The sequence below is a fragment of the Nerophis ophidion genome, linkage group LG03 (assembly GCF_033978795.1).
Source record: "Nerophis ophidion isolate RoL-2023_Sa linkage group LG03, RoL_Noph_v1.0, whole genome shotgun sequence".
In the NCBI taxonomy this organism is placed as follows: Eukaryota; Metazoa; Chordata; class Actinopteri; order Syngnathiformes; family Syngnathidae; genus Nerophis; species Nerophis ophidion.
Window position 1 is genome coordinate 21,865,231 of NC_084613.1, and position 20,643 is coordinate 21,885,873.

The 20,643-nt window shown below is 38.5% G+C and overlaps 1 protein-coding gene across 3 annotated transcripts in view; it reads left to right on the plus strand.

Annotated features, from left to right (window-relative positions):
- The window catches only part of LOC133549318 (ankyrin repeat domain-containing protein 26-like), a 53,569-nt gene extending 51,576 nt beyond the window's left edge, over window positions 1–1,993 (plus strand). For all 3 annotated transcript variants that reach the window (XM_061894595.1, XM_061894593.1, XM_061894594.1), the window contains one exon: window positions 405–1,993. In XM_061894595.1, coding sequence (XP_061750579.1) covers window positions 405–535 — 131 coding nt within the window. In that variant the 3' untranslated portion in view covers window positions 536–1,993. The remainder of the gene's footprint in view (window positions 1–404) is intronic.
- Window positions 1,994–20,643: the final 18,650 nt, after the last annotated feature.

Consider the following 20,643-nt stretch of genomic DNA (forward strand, 5'->3'; position numbering starts at 1 on the left):
TGTACAGTAAAATTCCAGTGACTGAGCAGCTTTTTTTTAAATTGTAAAATGTACTGTGATTTTCTACAGTGTACAATTTGATGGATAACTTGCTTTGAAATCATAAGCCAATATTTAAATATTTATTTTAACAAAAACTTTTTGGGGAATGTATAGTAATATACTATATGTTGCAATATTGGATAATATTAAAGTTTAAAATATATGTATATTTGTATTGTTTCTATCAAAATGGAGATAGAAAGAATAAGTGCCTTGTTGATGCATATTAATTCCATGCGTTATAAAATGATGTAGCAGGCCAAATCTGCCCCCCAGGCTTTGAGTTTGACACCTGTGGTCTATTCTGTAACTTTGGTGTGTGTGAGTGTGTATGTGACTGCAGTCTCTCCCCTGCCCCACAGCCTCAGCGGAACTTGACGTCTCCTTGGCCCGTATGTCTCCAGTGGGCTCTGCCTCCAGGGTGGAGTTGGATCCTGTTAGCAGAGCAAAGCAGCAGTACTTGGAGGTCCTGAAGAAGAACCATGAGATCTGAAGAACCACTAGAGACAGTCTCCCAGCAGTAGAACCTGGAGGTAGACAACGAACAGCCACATTTTACCGGCACAAGTTGACTGACCTCAAAGGGGGTTGTTTATATACGAGCACAATGCACTTAAGCACTCAGGAAGTGATCACACTGATCGGCCACACTCGCAGATACACTCACACAATCTGATGGAATCCATAAGTATCAGTCATTAAGATATTAGATTGAAGATGTATCTAGTGGCTGATCAGTGCATATACGCTGCAGTGTGTACACATATTCTGTATTGCTTTATGAAAGGGATTCCTAGCACATTTTTGTCACTATTCCTGTTTAATCAGCAACACACAGTATTCAGGGGTTTCATTTCTAATTCTGCTTTGATTCATTGACCCCGAAGTTCCACTGAATGCCGGCCGGCTTCACCGCTGGAGGGTGCCGCCATCTAACCGTCTAACAATCCCCGTCGCGGTTCTGTCTAGCAGAGAAATAGTGCGGCCTTTTACGAGATCTGGCAAATCCGCGCATAATCATTCGATAAGGGAAGTCAGCGTTTCCCCTTATGTAATTGAATGTAGCGCACCGCCACACCTTGAAAACATTTTTTTTTTGTACTTGAAGACAAAATAAAGTAATATAATGTATTGTAGCTCACAGAAGGAATTACACAAAGTCAAACACTATTTTTAACTTTTATTACCAATCTTATGATAATAAACAGCACAGTTCCAACAGGGTTTACCTCCCGCGCAAACACTTCCCCCGACACAGAACAACACTTCCTCATTCTCCGCCAATCACCTTTCAGGCACGGACGGTGTGTTTGCAAACATGGGAAAAAGTGTAAAATACAATCCGCCTTGCAAATGCGGAATTTTATTTTGAAAATAAACCTGATACTATATTTTGTGTCCGTGCATAACTTCCTGTCCAGCACTAGCAGATTTTAGCTGAATTGTACGGATTTGTTGCGGCATATATTTAGTGCTAGAATGCGGAACGGCATGTCTGTGACGTTTAGCGGGTGGTGGAAATTGACGTATTGACTTGAATAAAAACGGAAAGAGCCACGACTGTACCACATTCAGTGGAAATCCGGGATTCCTCAATATATATTTAACCATGTTTGGGACGTGCCATCAAATGGTGAAATATTGTTTACGGTAAATGTGCGTTTTTAAAGGTACTTGTGAAAGTGTTGTGTTTTTTTGTAAAAACTAAACGAAAATGCTGGGTTTTCAGCTGAGACTTAAACTTTTATACATTTTTGCACGACTGTCCAACCACATGTTGTCTATGCTGCTGGCTAATGGATTGAAGTAAAAAAAAATACTGATTATAATAATGATATGGGAATAAAGCATCATTAAGCATACTGTACATCAACAGAAGCCTGTAAATAAAACTGTAAAACCACAATCTTGAACTGACAAAGCCAATAAAATTATTATTTCGGTATACTCACTTCTTTGAAATGTTTGTTTTATTATTATTAATGAGTAGAGGGGGTGTGATTCACATTATTTTGCATAATTTTTCCTAATTTAAGTACTTTACCTTGTATGGGCATGTATTTTTTTGAAGAGTAGAACTGTCAAACAAGTATTTTTTTAAGAACATTAATCACACTTTTGAATTTTGACTAATTGCAGTAATTTATTTGCTATTTTGTCACAAATGCAATTTTAAAACGTACCTAATTTTTTAAAATGTTGTATTTGAATTCATGTCATTTATTTGCTCAAAACTTCATAAAAGTATATATATATATATATATATATATATATATATATATATATATATATATATATATGTATATGTATATGTATATATACATATATATATATGTCATTTCCAATGCCAAAGAAATTTACTCAAAAAACGCTCCAGCGTAGTATTAGTAGTTTATTTTGGCCTTGTTAAATGATAAATGGGTTGTACTTGTATAGCGCTTTTCTACCTTCAAGGTACTCAAAGCGCTTTGACACTACTTCCACATTTACCCATTCACACACACATTCACACACTGATGGAGGGAGCTGCCATGCAAGGCGCCAACCAGCACCCATCAGCAGCAAGGGTGAAGTGTCTTGCTCAGGACACAACGGACGTGACGAGGTTGGTTCTAGGTGGGATTTGAACCAGTGACCGTCGGTTTGCGCACGGCCACTCTTCCACTGCGCCACGCCGTCCCCTGTTAAAAACAAAGCCATATATAAATATATATATATATCAATTTTTTTTTTAAAGGAAATAATCTTAAAAACATTACAGTAAAGTACAGAAATAGAAAAAAAATACTTCACAATAGAAACATTAAAAACACAATGGTTTGGGTTTTTCCATTTCCAAAAAGGAGTGGTAAGAAGTGAAACATATTTACTCCCACACTTTATTTGTATTTAAATAACTAGCTTTCTTATCATCATATATATATATATATATATATATATATGTAGGTGTGGGAAAAAATCACAAGACTACTTCATCTCTACAGAACTGTTTCATGAGGGGTTCCCTCAATCATCAGGAGATTTTAATGGAAGCATTCACATACAATGGTTTATATAGGGCACAGAGTGGGTGGGTACAAGCAGGCGTAGGGTGTGGTGATTGGCTCATGTGTTACCTAGGAGGTGTTTCCGTCTGTGGCGGCATGTTGAAATGATTTCACTGCGCTTGTTGAGGGATGATAGATCTGGATGATATATAATAAACAGTTTCTCTTTTAAGCATAGGTTGCATCTTTTATTACCACTGTTGTAAGGTGTGCTGGATGCAAGAATTTGCCATGTTATTGAATATTCAACATTATTGTCTTTGAGGTTCCAAATGTGTTTGCTGAGTTCTGTAGAATTCCGCAAAGTCTGGTTTCTAAAGGAGGCGTTGTGATTATTCCATCTTGTTTTGAACGCTCCTTCGGTTAATCTTACGTACGTGTCGGATGTGTTAATGTCCTTGCGTGTCACCTTTGCTTGGTAAACGACTGATGTCTGTAAGCACCTTCCGTTGAGAGGGCAATCAGGTTTCTTGCGACAGTTACATTCATTATTGGTTTCAGAGTCGTTTAGTCTGGGGGTAGGCAGTCCTTTTGCAATTGTTTTGTTATGGTTTGAAATGATTTGTTGCATGATGACAGCATCGATAGCCTTTTATTAATTCCGGTAGGTATTCTTTTCGTGGTGGTGGGTGGGTGGTTGCTGTCATGGTGCACGTATTGGAGTGTTGTGTTGGGTTTCGTGGTTTCCACTCAACCAATGGAGAAATACAGCAGCAGTAATCAAATGGTTTAACAACATCCAAGACAAACAACAACACAACTTTATCTCCTTCGACATCGAAGAATTTTATCCTTCCATCACGCAAGACCTACTGACCCAAGCACTAAACTTCGCCTCGGACTACGACTCAATCACAGGCAACGAAAGAAACATCATCATCCACGCAAAGAACTCCATACTCATCCACAACAGTACACCATGGCAAAAAAAGAACAATGCAACATTTGACGTTACTATGGGGAGTTTTGACGGAGCAGAAACGTGCGAACTCGTTGGGAGTTTCCTCCTCTCCCAGCTTGCTAGCCTCAACCTGAACCTTGGTATTTACCGTGATGACGGACTGGCAGTGTGCCGCGCCTCGCCAAGGAGCAGCGAGAACACCAAGAAGCGCATATGCCAAATCTTCAAAGAAAACGGCCTACGGATCACGATTGAAGCCAACAAGCAAACCGTCAACTTCCTCGACGTCACTTTCAACCTGAGAAATAACAGCTACCAACCATTCACGAAACCCAACACAACACTCCAATACGTGCACCATGACAGCAACCACCCACCAACCACCACGAAAAGAATACCTACCGGAATTAATAAAAGGCTATCGATGCTGTCATCTAGCAAAGCTGAATTCGACCAAGCAACCCCCCGTACCAGAAAGCACTTGATGAAAGCGGATACAACTTCACCCTCACCTATGAACCCACTCCAGGAAACCAACCAAAAAAGAGCAGAAAACGAAACAACATCATCTGGTACAATCCGCCATTCAGCAAAGACGTCTCAACCAACATCGGCCGCAAGTTCCTCACTCTGATCGACAAACACTTCCCCAAAGGCAACACCCTAAGAAAAATATTCAACAAGAACAACATTAAATTGAGCTACAGCTGTATGAACAACATGCAACAAATCATTTCAAACCACAACAAAGCAATTGCAAAAGGACTGCCTACCCCCAGACTAAACGACTCTGAAACCAATAATGAATGTAACTCTCGCAAGAAACCTGATTGCCCTCTCAACGGAAGGTGCTTACAGACATCAGTCGTTTACCAAGCAAAGGTGACACGCAAGGACATTAACACATCCGACACGTACGTAGGATTAACCGAAGGAGCGTTCAAAACAAGATGGAATAATCACAACGCCTCCTTTAGAAACCAGACTTTGCGGAATTCTACAGAACTCAGCAAACACATTTGGAACCTCAAAGACAATAATGTTGAATATTCAATAACATGGCAAATTCTTGCATCCAGCACACCTTACAACAGTGGTAATAAAAGATGCAACCTATGCTTAAAAGAGAAACTGTTTATTATATATCATCCAGATCTATCATCCCTCAACAAGCGCAGTGAAATCATTTCAACATGCCGCCACAGACGGAAACACCTCCTAGGTAACACATGAGCCAATCACCACACCCTACGCCTGCTTGTACCCACCCACTCTGTGCCCTATATAAACCATTGTATGTGAATGCTTCCATTAAAATCTCCTGATGATTGAGGGAACCCCTCATGAAACAGTTCTGTAGAGATGAAGTAGTCTTGTGATTTTTTCCCACACCTACATATTGCGCTCTACCACGGTATCGAGCACTATTCTCTGGATAATCCAATCAAGACATATATATATATATATGTATATATATATAAACATTTACTAGTCTTATTGCAATATATTATCAATAATCTTTTACCCACTTTACTCACTTTTCGTTGGCACAAAAATACAGTACATACATACAATATACACATATATAGTCACATGAATACAAATACTAATACAACGTAGGTTAAATAAGGCCCTCCTTTCCAAAAATGCGGTAGCTTGATCCTGTTATACTTTACGTTGATTGATATGCTACTGAGTAGCATTAGAAATTGTACATGGCAATTTCAAATTTGTTAATAAAAACTATGTCTAAGATGCATGTTACAATAAGACAGCTGGTGCTTAAAAAGTACAGCACTTACAGTTTTAACACTTTTTAGGGCACAACAAAAGTGTTACGTCTCAGTGGCATTGTGGTGACGAGTTGTTCTCTCGTGGGTGCAGCAAAGATGGAACACAGCGTAAAGGTAGGAATAAGAATTTATTTATATAATAAAACAAACTAAGAACAAAACCACTTGCACAAAGGCACTAACCAAAAACCAACAGAAGGAGCTTGGGAGGTAGAAAGAACAAAGGGCGCTAGCGTGGAAGCTAGGGACATAAACAAACAAAATAGCATAGAAGCTAACAAGTATACAAAATAGATTTACCACAATTTTGGAAGAGCGGCGTCAGCTGTTGCGTGTAGCAAGCAAGAGTCCAAGAATGTATGTCCAACAAAGGCGGTCTAAAATAAGGAGATAAATCAGGAGGCAGGTGTGCGTGATTAAACGGAAGGCAGGTGACACAAGTGCGTTGCTAGGACAACAGACACAAACCAGGAAGTACCACAGAAGAACGGAGAAAGACAAATACAAGACAGAATGTGATAAACAGAACCAAAACCAGAATATGTCATGATCCAAGACGTGGATCATGACAAAAAGACTAGATTTAGCAAAGACTTTGTGTTTAACTTGCAAATGTAATTGCAACTTAATCTTATACTTAAAAAAGACTCAGAAATGTGTAATAAGACAATATACAACAACTGGATATTAGTTATCATAATAAATTCATCTTTAAATGTTGCAATAAAAAAATTGATTTTATTAGCAGAAAAAATATTTAATAAAAAAAGTACAGAAAATGAATACTGTTGAGTACCTGGTACCGGGAATGTATACAGTACCTATATGTTGAAAACACTGTCATAAAAAAAATCATGGTTGTTAAGAGAGCATAAATATTTACAAGATGGCCTGAATGAATGATTAGTTTATAACATGCCCCAGATTGCAGGTGTTCCGCTTGCTCTATTAGGAGAAAAAACATATTTCCATCAATATTTCATGCAGTATCTTACCCGCCCCTCATTAGACATATTTTGATATATATCCCTGTGCACAAACACTGTAAAAGCATGAACGTATGCGGCGGTTAGGAAACTATTCCCCTCACTTATTCAAATGAGACAACGTGCGTCTGTTCCTGGCTTTGATCCACCTCCGTGTGCGTCAGCCTCAAATGTTAGATATTCAAATGTGGTCACATTTTATTTTGGTTTGCTTTCCAGCGGATGGGCACATCTGACAGGCTGACTATTAAATGTTATTATTTCTCTTCCCCTTCCCCAATCGATGCCACTTCATAGACGTGAGAAACGCAAAGCTTGTTTTGATTGAGGAGGTTACACGCTCCGTGTTACAAGCAGACGCGTTGTGAATTAAAGAAGAAAAGGAGTTGAAAGGACTGTTTTCTGAGACGTTCTGATGGTTAAAAACAAACGTCTTCTCGCCGGGTCGTCTTTCGTCTGTGATGCCCAGTCAAAAAACCCCAAAAAAACCAAGATTGTTAACCGGGGCCAATTTATGTGGAAGTCTTGTCATCGTATATAATAAGAACGTTACTCTCTGTTCATTTTATTCTAATTATCTGCATTTGTCAGTTGTGTTTGTAGGTGACCGCCAAGTTGTGACTCTTCCAGGTAAAACTTTTACATTTCAGACATATGGACAACCCATGGCAAAAATGATGGAATCAGCAGACTTGGAGGATGTTACTTCAGTTGTTTGATTTTGTAGGGAGAAAAAACAGATAACAAACATCACACGAAACTATAGTTGTTTCAATTGGAAACTTTATGGCTAGTTTTGTGGTTGTTTTTAGATCGCTCGATATACAATAACGGAATATGTCAATTCTCAGAAAAAACATAAAACTTTTTTGCACCACCTCTGGCTTTTAGAACAACTTGCAGTCTTTGAGACATGGACTTGAAGGGAAAATGCACTTTTTTGTGGAATTTTGCCTATCGTTCACAATCATCATGAAAGACATCACGACGGATGTATTTTTTTTAAATGCATTTTAACTCGTAAATAAAAGTCCGCTGACAGGGGAGCCAATGAGAGGTCCTCTCTTTTGCCCATAAACCCCAATAAAAAGGTATTTTGTAACATGAATATTAACCAAGTACTAATGATAATGTTATTTTAAGCGCTAACTCAAACTTTTTATAGCATGGCCGTAATCACAAGCTTGTTGACCTCATCAACCAATCAGCTGCTTCTCGTTTCCTTGCTCGTCAAACTTTATGTAGATCATAAATCATGCCTCTCACCTGGATAGTAGAAGGACCGAACGTATTCCGACAAGTTGGTACACTTTGACAGCCAATTTAGACCCAGAAATGGCGAGAACGACACGAAAAGACGCTTGATATATGAACATCCTAGCAGTCGGCATCCTAATGACAGCTGAATTTGTACAGTAAGTGATGGTTTATCATGTTTGTTGGCTCATAAAGTATGCAGTGAGTAATAATCAGTGATGTTAAAAAAGAGCTAACGTGATGTGTTTTTGAAATTACTTGCCACGTATACTTAAAATGATCAAAATACGTAAATATTAAATCTTATGATGTGCCTTTTACTACTTTACATATATACTTACATCATGTATATAAAACCTTAATGGAGGTGTTTGGAAGTTTTTTTAGGGGTTTATAGGCAGAATGGAGCGTCTCCCTCAGGCTGTAAGCGAACTTTTGATCTTATTTATTTAATATTTAAAATGCGTTTTTTTTTTTATCCATCCGTGGTCATGTCTCTCGTAATGAATGTGAACAATAGGCAAAATTACCCATAAAGTGCAGTTCCCCTTCGAGTAATGCCAAACAGAACTCTTCATCAATTTTGCTCCAGCTTTCTCTCATTGCTGTTATAGGATCAGCTTTGCAGGTTGGAGTCTTGTCATCCACCATTTTCTTTTAGTTTCCACCACGCATTTTACATTTGATTGACATCCGGACTATTTATTTGTCTTTTCTCAAGAAAAGATTTGACTCTTCTTTTGCCCTATGGCACACATGTCAAACTCAAGGCCCTGTGGCCAGATCTGGCCCGCCACATCAAATGCCTGCAAATGATGTGCATTAATAAAGCAATTCATGTTTCTTACTAAACATATTCGTTCTTTCAATTTTAACAGAAACGTTGCATGTACGATTGCATGACTTTTAAACTTGAGAACCATTTTACCATGCAAAAATACATTATATTAACACAGGGGTGTCCAAAGTGCGACTCACAGCTCCAGTTGTGGTAGCCCACAGTCTATTTATGATTAAAAAAATAACAGTAAAAATTAAAGACAGCAACAATTTATGCTGTTATGCAAAAAAGCTAAAAAATGGAAAAGTAATAAGTGTGTCCAAACTTTTTCCACCAAGGGTTGCATACTGAAAAGTCAATTAATGTGGGGGCTATTTTGATTATTTTCATATATATATAAATAAAAAAAAGACCTATTAATAATTAAAGACCAAATTTAAGGTCAGCTTTGTGTTATAAGTAACAGTGTTTTGTTAGTAGTATAAAAATTTCAGCTTTTTCTCAATACATTACTTTTTTCATTTTTTTTCTTTACATTTTTATTGTAGTTTGTTCTTTTACCTATGTTATAATTAATAGTAATAATAATTGCCCCTGAAATAATTAGGATAGAACCCATTAAAATATTTTTTCATCCACATGTATGTTTTCATTGCCGTTACATTTTTTTTATTTCGCCCGCAATTTTGTAGAAAAAGCACCAAATTTATTTTTGAATTGTATTTTTCTTTTAATTGTGATTACAATTTGGAAGGGCGGGATTGGAAGGGCGGGATATGGACTAAGGAAGAGCCCATTTAAATCATAGTGCAGATTCCGATAAAGATGCAGATCCAAAAATGTGAGTGAATTTTAATAATATTTAAAGACATAACTACCGTTCAATAATATTCTAAAAAAATGCAATTTAAAAATAAAATTACACCAAAACTCACCTAACTTGGTAGAATGCGTTAAATTTGGAAGTGGATGGAAATAACAGTTCCGATCCAAGATGTTTATTTCCTCTTATTAATGTGACACAACGTTAAAAATGTATCAACATTTTCCCAAAAATTGCATGTATTTTAAAGATAAAATTATCACATTTCAAGCCAACTTTATGATCATGTTTGCTCACTCCATAACTTTTTTTATTTGTTTCATCGTTTCAAATTTGTTTTCCATTCCAAAATATCACAAAAATGTGTGGTGAACCAAGGAAGAAAGATCAATGTACTGTAAATACTGTAATTCTAGCCAGTGCGTTTATTTACCTAAATTGCAAAGAGTAACAGAATTAGTCAAGATTTTAAAATTAATGTAAAACAATATAATGTAACAGTTATTAAATGTAATAATACATGAGGGTGCATTGGAACAGTGTAAAGGACAAAGTAGCTCTCTTTGACCACCTGGTCATTTATTAAAGTTAAGCTAAAGTTAAAGTACCAATGATTGTCACACACACACTAGGTGTGGCAAAATTATTCTCTGCATTTGACCCATCACCCTTGTTCACCCCCTGGGAGGTGAGGGGAGCAGTGGGCAACAGCGGTTCCGGGCCCTGTAATCATTTTTGGTGATATAATTCCCAATTGCAACCCTTGATGCTGAGTGCCAAGCAGGGAGGCAATGGGTCCCATGTTTATAGTCTTTGGTATGACTCAGCAGGGAATTGAACTCACAACCTACCGATCTCAAAGCGGACACTCTTTTATGAACAAGTACACTGCACAACACAGCAGCAGCAGAACTCATGTTGTAATAGCGGTAAGGCGAAAACTGCCCAGTCAGAAACAATACAATAAATATTGCAAACAACTACAGCAAGTGAGGTTCACACCAACAACCAACATTTTAAAGCACATGCAGTGGTAGACACACTTGTTACCGCCATACAAAACGACATCAGGACGTTGCCCACAGCCACGGCTGCTAATGACATATATTGAACTGTGCTAATTAGAGACCTGGGGCCTCATGTATGAATAGTTGAGTGGCTTTATCACAAAAAAACGGTATAAGCTCAAATCCAGAAAACGTTGTACGTACATTTTTAAACGTATTAAAGTGTGCTCACGCATTAACCCAAGCCCATTTCTTCGTTACATTGCACATATTTAACATTTGAATACTCAAATCATGTTTAAATTAGCCATGTGTCTGAGATCCCACACTTGGCCTGATAAGAAAACACAAAGATAACGAGCAAGACGGCAAAAATGCAGGAATTCACGGACGAGTAGGAGGTGCTTCTTGCTGAAGTGAATGTACGCTTGAATATACTTTTTCCTGGACTGTCCTGTACAAAAAAAGGGTTGAGTTGTATAAAGTGTGCTAGGCTGTCAATGCCAAAACAGGCGGGATGACAGGACATAAAGTAGCGCTCACCCCCATACTTGCCAACCCTCCCGGATTTTCCGGGAGACTACCGAAATTCAGCGCCTCTCCCGAAAATCTCCTGTAAGAAATGTTCTCCCGAAAATCTGCCGAAATTCAGCTGGAGCTGGAGGCCACGCCCCCTCCAGCTCAAACATGCACAGTTCGAAGCTTGAAAAGGAGGATTGCAGGATGATCTGACGGCATTTAAAGTCATTTTTAAAAACGTCTGCTAATCCTCCTCATTTTCGACCGGATGACCGCGGAGAATTAAAGTAGGAACACTCTGGAGGCAGAAGTTCATTAAGAGGGGCGGACTCACCGGCTTTCAGCCATGTTTCCGTCACACAGAGGAAGTCAAGTCCGCGGGAAGTGAAGAAATCCTTCAGGATAAACGTTTTGTTTGTCAAAGATCTTGTGTTCACAAGACCAAACCTGGCGGGGGCCAGCACGTCCAAGGGTGCAGCTAATCCAGGTGGGGCCCGACACACAGCCCGCAGGTGGCGGGGGAGAGGACCCACGAGGCGGGAAAGGAAGGCAGGAATCCGGCCAGGTGAAAAAGATGATTGGGACGTCGAAGTTGATCATATCAGTTGGAAAGGGGCAAAGATCCAACAGTGTTTGGCGGTCATACACAAGCAGTGAGCTGACAGAGACGAAAATAGACGCAAATAACACAAAAACTAACAGAGCTGACAGCGAGAGACGGCAGGGCAAAGCACATACTGGTGCCATCTTATGGAAACTCTCAAGTGAGGTTACTCAAATAGTGAAAGGTAAGTGTTGTTGTTGTTTTAATAGTAACCAGCAAGCACAGTACAGTTAGTAGAACAACTGTGTTTTATTACTGTGTATTTAATAGGTGCTATCTGAAATTCAACTATTTCTTTCATTTATATATATATATATATATATATATATAATAAAATAAATATATATAGGGTTCAATCCCAGGCTCGGGATCTTTCTGTGTGGAGTTTACATGTTCACCCCGTGAATGCGTGGGTTCTCTCCGGGTACTCCGGCTTCATCCCACTTCCAAAGACATGCACCTGGGGATAGGTTAATTGGCAACACTAAAATTGGCCCTAGTGTGTGAATGTGAGTGTGAATACTGTCAGTCTATCTGTGTTGGCCCTGCAATGAGGTGGCGACTTGTCCAGGGTGTACCCCGCCTTCCGCCCGATTGTAGCTGAGATAGGCGCCAGCGACCCCAAAAGGGAATAAGCGGTAGGAAATGGATGGATGGAAATATATATAGCTGAATTGGCTGTAAATATACTCTCCTCTTAACCACGCCCCCCCCAACCACGCCCCCAAACCACGCGTCCGCCCCACCCCTGACTAGGCCCTCCAGCCCCCACCTCCCGAAATCGGAGGTCTCAAGGTTGGCAAGTATGCTCACCATGTTTAAAAAATTCGTCTCTACAATGACGCACAAAATTTTAGAATAGGTGGGAGTGTAACAGACTTAAAAATGCACTTTATTAATATTTTTGAACGTTTTTATTTTATTTATTTTGTTGATTTACTGTTCTTATTATTTTATTTCTGTAATTGCATACCGTCAGGCTTCCGTAGTTTCCCTTAGCTTCTGTAGCTCCTCCCCTATCTGAAGTGAGTTGTGTACAAATTAGTGTGGTGCTGTGTGTCGTTTTCTAACAAACAAACTGTTTATTTGAGTAATTCTTGCCCTATATTGTTTATTTTTATGCACCCTTGAGATATCAAGTGTTTTTGTGTTGTTTTGACCGCTACTTTCAGCACTACAAGCGTTTTTTGAATGACGTGTTGGCGTGATTTGTCTGAAGCGGTCCTCTTTCATGTCACGTGACCACAGCTGGTGGCCTGTAAGTAAAAAAGTATGTTTTCCATGTGTAGGAAGCAGAGTGGTGCAAGAGTCACAGAGAAGGAGTTTACGTGATGTTTACTTCATTTTCAGGTATCTGCAATACTGTAAATGTGCAATTTTTGTTTTGCGTTATAACTCTTTCGCCACGCAGTTTTTTAGTTAGGTCGCTAGTCGGCAGTGTTTTCTTTTTGCATTTTATAATGAGTCAATGTTGTATAATGATTAGGGGTGTGGGAAAAAATCGAATCGAATCGAATACGTTGTACCATTCAGAATCGATTCTCATTTTTAAAAAAACAATTTTTTAATATTTTTTTTTAAATTACATTTTTGATTTTTTTTTATCAATCCATCAAACCACTACTCAACCATACCATAACAATGCAATCCAATTCCAAAACCAAACCATACCCAGCAACACTCAGAACTGCAATAAACAGAGCAATTGAGAAGACACAAACACAACACAGAACAAACCAAAAGTAGTGAAACAAAAATGAATATTATCAACAACAGTATCATAATTAGTTATATTATCAGCATAGCAGTGATTAAAAATCCCTCATTGACATTATCATTAGACATTTATAAAGATAAAAGAACAATAGTGTCACAGTGGCTTACCCTTGCATCGCACCTCATAAGCTTGACAACACACTGTGTCCAATGTTTTCACAATGATAAATCATATTTTTGGTTCGTTTAATAGTTAAAAAAAAAATTACATTATTGCAATCAGTTGATAAAACATTGTCCTTTACAATTATAAAAGCTTTTTTTTTTTTTTTTAAATCTACTACTCTGCTTTCATGTCAGCAGACTGGGGTACATCCTGCTGAAATCCTATGTATTGAATGATTACGGAATTGTTTTAAATCGGAAAAATATTGTTTTTTAATCGAGAATCGAATCGAAAAAAATCGATATATTATCGAATCGTAACCCCAAGAATCAATATTGAATCGAATCGTGGGGCACCCAAATATTCGCAGCCCTAATAATGATAGAGTGTATTTCTTAAAAATGTTAAACCTTGACTTTGCTACTTTCAATGCTGAGGAAGCAGAGTGGTACAAAGAGTCCCAGAGAAGGAGAGTTAGTGAATTTTGTTTCATTTTTTAGAATAAAACCTGTACAGAAGTCCATTGTGTTTAGTTTAGTTTAGTTTAGTTTATCAAGGATCCCCATTAGTCTACACCGCAGTGGAGACTATTCTTCCTGGGGTCCAGGCAAAAAATATCACACAATCACAAAACAAAAGATTAAAATGCAGTACAACATGATCAGATAATAAAATGTCATAATACAAAAATAGCAACAACAAAGAACCAAAAAAATAATAGTTATTTATTTTACATAAAAATTTTCATACCAAATATAAAAATAGCAATATAGAAATAGATGTATATATTTTCGCAAAAATAAAACAAAGAACCAATGGTCTACAATATACACATTAGTGTACCAAAGACAAACAATAGGTGACGAAAAAGTACCATCCATCCATTTTCTACTGCTTATCCCATAATCAATAAAATAGTCAATGAAAACAGTCATGACATTAGGTACAATCTAGAATAATCTCTTTCCGCAATACTTCTCCTCTTAGTCTATTCTTAAAACCCACTATGCTGGTGATTGATAGCAGATATTGTGGAAGTCGATTCCAGTAAGTGATTGCCCTATACATTACAGTCATTTTCAAAACATCACTTTTGGGTTTAAGACGTGTGAGAGCACCTCTCAGTGTGATCGCTGTCTGCAAACCCATCTTGTGTAATTTACAACAAAATCTGTTGCCTGCTCACAGCCAGATCAGAGTTCATGTGAAAATGATGAATTTTGAATTTAAACATGCTGTCATATCAAAAAGGCTACAAAATACTATTGACTTGTTTTCTGACTCAATTTATGATTGGGTATTTAAAACACCCCACACAGCCAGGTTGTTCATTTAGATTGGCCTCGTGCTGTTGTCTCGTGGTTGAAGATGCCAGCTGGCCGCATTTGTTAAATCATTAAACGTCCTCATAAACATTAATATTAGGAATAAAAGGATGGGTGGATAAATGCATTGGCGAAAAAGTAAATGTATTGTCATTGCCTTGATATTACCAAAGCCTATAACAATGGGACCCATTACCTCCTTGCTTAGCACTCACCTTAAATCGCCAAAAATGATTCCCGGGCGCGGCCACCGATGCTGCTCACACCTCTCCTCGCTTCCCAGGTGGTGATCAAGGGTGATGGGTCAAATCTAGAGAATAATTTCGCCACACCGAGTGTGCGTGTGACAATCATTGGTACTTTAACTTAGCTTTTTTTATAGTTGAAATATAAAGTTTGCAAAGCCCAAACGACCATCTCAGTGTCACCAAAGCATCCACCGCCTGTAGAAATGTGCGTATGTGAAGCATGATGGTGTGAGGCACCGCACATTAAGTCAGTGCATCCCAGAAGAACAAAATAAAGAAAAAAGGAGGTTGAAACACAACCTTTAAAAGGAGCAGTGACTTTAGTGTTAGAGTTATGGCTCGCTGCAGCTCACCAATAGTCCTGCTCTGAATATGGAATTGCAGACACTCACAGAGTGTCTTTGTGACTGGACTACTGTACACACCTAGTAATTTAATCAGTAGAAATTCATTTTTATATCTAAATATTTTTTTATCAGACTTGTTGTTTTTTTGTCTGCAAAGATGTAACTCCTCAGATATAACATGTACTAAAAACTATCCAAACACTTTTTGTTCGAATTAATTTTGAGTTTTTGGATAAAAAAACATTTTAAAAAAATTATTTTACTGTACCTCAAATTCAAACTGCACTTTAGTGCAGTTGTATTCAATATAAGCTAGTGTAGTTGTTTTTTTCACTCCACAATGTGGTTCGCTGCTTGTCGTTTGCCAGAGCACTGGTGAGAAGCACTGTTGTATACAAGTAATGAAATATTACATATAATCATTTACCATTTGAAAGGGTTGTTTAGTAAATGTCAACTTGAAATACAAGTCTTATAGTATTAACTAAAATGGTAAATGGTTGTACTTGTATAGAGCTTTTCTACCCCTTTTTAAGGAGCCCAAAGCGCTTTGACAGTATTTCCACATTCACCCATTCACACACTGATTGCGGAGCTGCCATGCAAGGCGCTAACCAGGTCCTATCAGGAGCAAGGGTGAAGTGTCTTGCTCAAGGACACAACGAACGTGACTGGGATGGTAGAAGGTGGTGATTGAACCAGTAACCCTCAGATTGCTGGGACAGCCACTCTACCAACTTCGCCACGCCGTCCCCACTACACCACTGATACTTTGTTTACTCAGAATGTTTGTGATGACAAGCAACAAAAAAAAATTATAAAGGAAAAAAAGTTTTTAGCCCTATAAAATGTACCAAAAAAGAAGAAAAACTGTCCCTAAACACTTGAGGTGGGAATCTTTAACACCTCACGATTCGATTACGATTACGACTCAGGAGTCTACGATTCGATTAAAAATTGATTATTGATGCATCCTTAATTTATGTAAATTGATATAGTTTTACATTTATTTTCGTTTTACTTGCTACCTTTGCAAATAACGCATTTCTGATAAGAAACAGTTAAATTAATTCCCATTACATCTATTAAATTAATAGAAATGTGTGAAAAACTGGAACATAAGTGACCTTAAATAAAGGAGCTGGTCGCATCTCTCGGTGAGGTGGCTCGCTGCAGTCAGACAAATTTTAGAACTGTCTGCATTACTTTATTTACAACCGAAAAAATCGCTTATCGATTATTGACGTTTACTATTCGATGTCATAATCGTCCCCTGTCAAAATTGCGATGCATCTAATAATTGACAATTTCCCTCACCTCCACGAAAAATAAGGTACGGACTGTAGTGTGGGTTACCTGTACTGTTGCGCCTCTTGTAAACAGAATTATAAATATGAACGACATGACAGTTTTCAGCTGTTAAAGGCCTACTGAAATGAGATTTTCTTATTTATACGGGGATAGCAGGTCCATTCTATGTGTCATACTTGATTATTTTGCGATATTGCTGTGGCTCTGAAATGACAACACTGGCTCGTTTCTTAAAGACGGGCTCTTTACTTGAGTTTAAGCCGTGAAAACTACAGGACAAGACATGAAATACAATAGTTTTAGAAATAGTTCAGTCCCAGGCAAACAAGGTGCCAAACAAAAATAGCTACCTCGTGGCCGCCTGCCACTTCGGAGGTTCTTGGGCAGCAAACACTCCAGTGTTGTGCAACTACATGAGCGTACAAAAAATCAAACCAATGCACTCCACAAATATACAGAACATTTCAACACAATATGACAAATACCTTGTTCAGCTAGCCAAATGTTCCCCACTGCTGCTGATGGCCCAAAGTCCTTTGCATGTCTGCAACTCCAAATACCACACCAAATCCGCAAGAATAGCGGTGTGACAAAGAAAATAAATTGCCCTTTTTATAGTACACCAAATGTGTCTTATTTACAAAAAATATAACATGACTTCATAACCATAATAATTTACAACAAAAAATGTTAACCCTTAAAACAAAAAATATTAAGTGTAAGTTTTCAGCAACACTTACAATTGCCATATTTTTGCTGAAAGGATTTAGTAGAGAACATCGACGATAAAGTTTGCAACTTTTGGTCGCTAATAAAAAAGCCTTGCCTGTACCGAAAGTAGCAGACGATGTGTGCGTGACGTCACTGGTTGTGGAGGTCCTCACATCATCACATTGTTTATAATCATGGCCACCAGCAGCCAGAGCGATTCGGACCGATAAAGCGACAATTTCCCAATTAATTTGAGCGAGGATGACATTTTCGTGGATGAGGATAGTGAGAGTGAAGGATTAGAAGAAAAAAAAAAAAAGAAAAGTCGAGGACAGTGGGAGCTATTCAGATGTTATTAGACACATTTACTAGAATAATTCTAGAGAATCCCTTATCTGCCTATTGTGTTACTAGTGTTTTAGTGAGATTATATAGTCATACATGAAAGTCGGAGTGGTGTGGTGACCGCCAGTGTCTCTGAGGGAAGCCATGGCGGAGCCAAGAAAGTCGCAGCTGCCTCTTTGACAGCTGCAGAAGGAACGACACAAGCTCCGCTCATGTTTACGGTAAGAGCCGACTTATTACCACCATTTTCTCACCGAAACCTGCTGGTTGACATGTGGTAGAGAACCGTGTTCGCTTGACCGCTCTGTTCCATATTAAAGCTTCACAACAAACAAAGAAACACCGGCTGTGTTTGTGTTGCTACAGCCGGCAGCAATACACCGCTTTCCACCAACATCTTTCTTCGTTGTAGTCTCCATTATTAATTGAACAAATTGCAAAAGATTCAGCAACACAGATGTCCAGAATACTGTGTAGTTATGCGATAAAAACTGACTACTTTTAGCCGTGATCGGTGTTGGGAGAACATGTCAGCTACCACTGGTGACGTCACGTGCACGGGTCATCATTCCGCGACGTTTTCAACAGGATACCTCACGGGAAATTTTAAATTGCAATTTAGTAAACTAAACCGGCCGTATTGGCATGTGTTGCAATGTTAACATTTCATCATTGATGTATAGTCTATCAGACTGCGTGGTTGGTAGTAGTGGGTTTCAGTAGGCCTTTAACATATATTACATCCATTTAACATTGTGGAAATGCCTGATACAGATACCGCAGAAGTAAATAGTAAGGATTCAACTTTACTCGCTATATTCCTGCACGGGACATTCCGCCTTCAATTTAAAAAAAAAAAAAATTGTGCTATCAATCAAGTTCGGATGACATGACAAAATGAATTGTGATCCTTTTTTTTACCATATCGCCCCACTTCTACAACACATTTCCACCATGCACTTGGCGACAATATGAGAATGTGCAGGTAACATAACAAGAAGATCAGTATAAGATGGACGTTGAGAACTTGTTAGGTCTTGACTGTGAGCAACCCAAACATAACGTTAAAACATGCTTTTTGACAGTTTATTCAATGTTCGGTTCTGACGTTGATTTGACCATTGAATTTTGCTCATTTTCCAACCCATATTTTACAACACAAATACAACGTTGAAACAACATGTTTTTTGACAACATCTAACCAATGTCGGGTTCTGACGTTGATTTGACCATTGAGTTTTGGTTATTTTCCCACCCAATATTCTACAACTCAAACATGATGTTGAAACAACATGCTTTTTGAAGGCGTTTAATCAATGTTGGGTTCTGACGTTAATTTATCCATTGAAGTTTGATTATTTTCCAACCAATATTTTACAACACAAAAACAATGTTGAAACATGCTTTTTTACATTTATCAGTGTTTCCCACAGGTCAGCCATCTATTTGTGGTGGTGTGGTCAGGCGGCTGGGGGGGGGTTGGGGTGGCAGCGGCGGCGATGACCAAGAAGAACGCGGAGTTGGAATATAATTACAACACTTTATGTACATATTTATATAATATTTACATATTTATATAATATGTAACTACAAGCTCCATTCACAGACAGAGTCCCATTGCTTTTCTGAGCGGTCGAGCGAGTCAAAAGCCAGAGAGAAAAAAAAAATATTTTTTATGTTTTTATTTTATTTGTGGCAGCCGTAATTCTTTCGTGGCGGGCCTCCACAAATAAATGAATGTGTGGGAAACCCTGTTTATTCAATGTCAGGTTGTGACGTAGATTTGACCATTGAAATTTGGTCATTTCCCAACCAACAATGTGGATCCAACGTTGGACGTTAACGTTGTCTCAATTTACAAATACAACTTTTTTCCAACGTTGTTTCAAAGTCAGTTTTAAAGGCCATGTACGTTGAGTCAACATTGTATCATTGTCTTTGTGCCTGCTGTCTATAAGCTACATAGGAGGATGTAAACATGGGCTATGGGGAAAGTATTACAAATCGAGGCGGACAAGTATAGTTTGTTTCTTAGCGTGCGCTGGCGGTGGTCCAAATGAGGCGTCACCATTGCTTCTTGTCACAAGCAGAATAACAAGTGTGTAAATAAACGCCTTTTAAACAGACAGATTGACAACGATGTCGTTTTATTTTGGGCTGTTTACGCTGCCTCTCCGCTGTCACGCCGCCGCTCGGCGTGCTTTTAAAAGACGCCGACTTCCATCTCGCCGAGATCTGGCGAGCCTAAAGCTTTCTTTAATGTGCTCAGGCTTCTTCTTTGCAAGACAAACACGTGAAGGGTTTCAAGGAGGAGATGACAGGCGCCGCGTCGCCCCCTGTTCCTCGACTGTTTGCGTGGAAGTCAAAGCCGCCATATTATAACAAGACACTTTGCTCTGAGCTAACAAAGCAGGAGTGCCCCTGGCATGCGGGTCAAAGTCATTAAATGGATTTCCATGTGCTAACACCGCTTCTTTTTTCCCACAGTAAACACACTCTGTGCTTGTTGATGAGTCCAAAGAGACTTAACTGACAGTTAATGGCCTTGACACATTTATTTTCATACATCAAAAGATACCTGCTGTTTAGTTTCTGTCATCCCTCCTTCCCAAAATCTCACAGGAGACGACTTGTTTTTTTGTGCCTATGCAGTACCAGTCTCCAAACAAAAGTACAGTACTGTCATTGCAGTTGAAATGAGCTAAATACCTTTA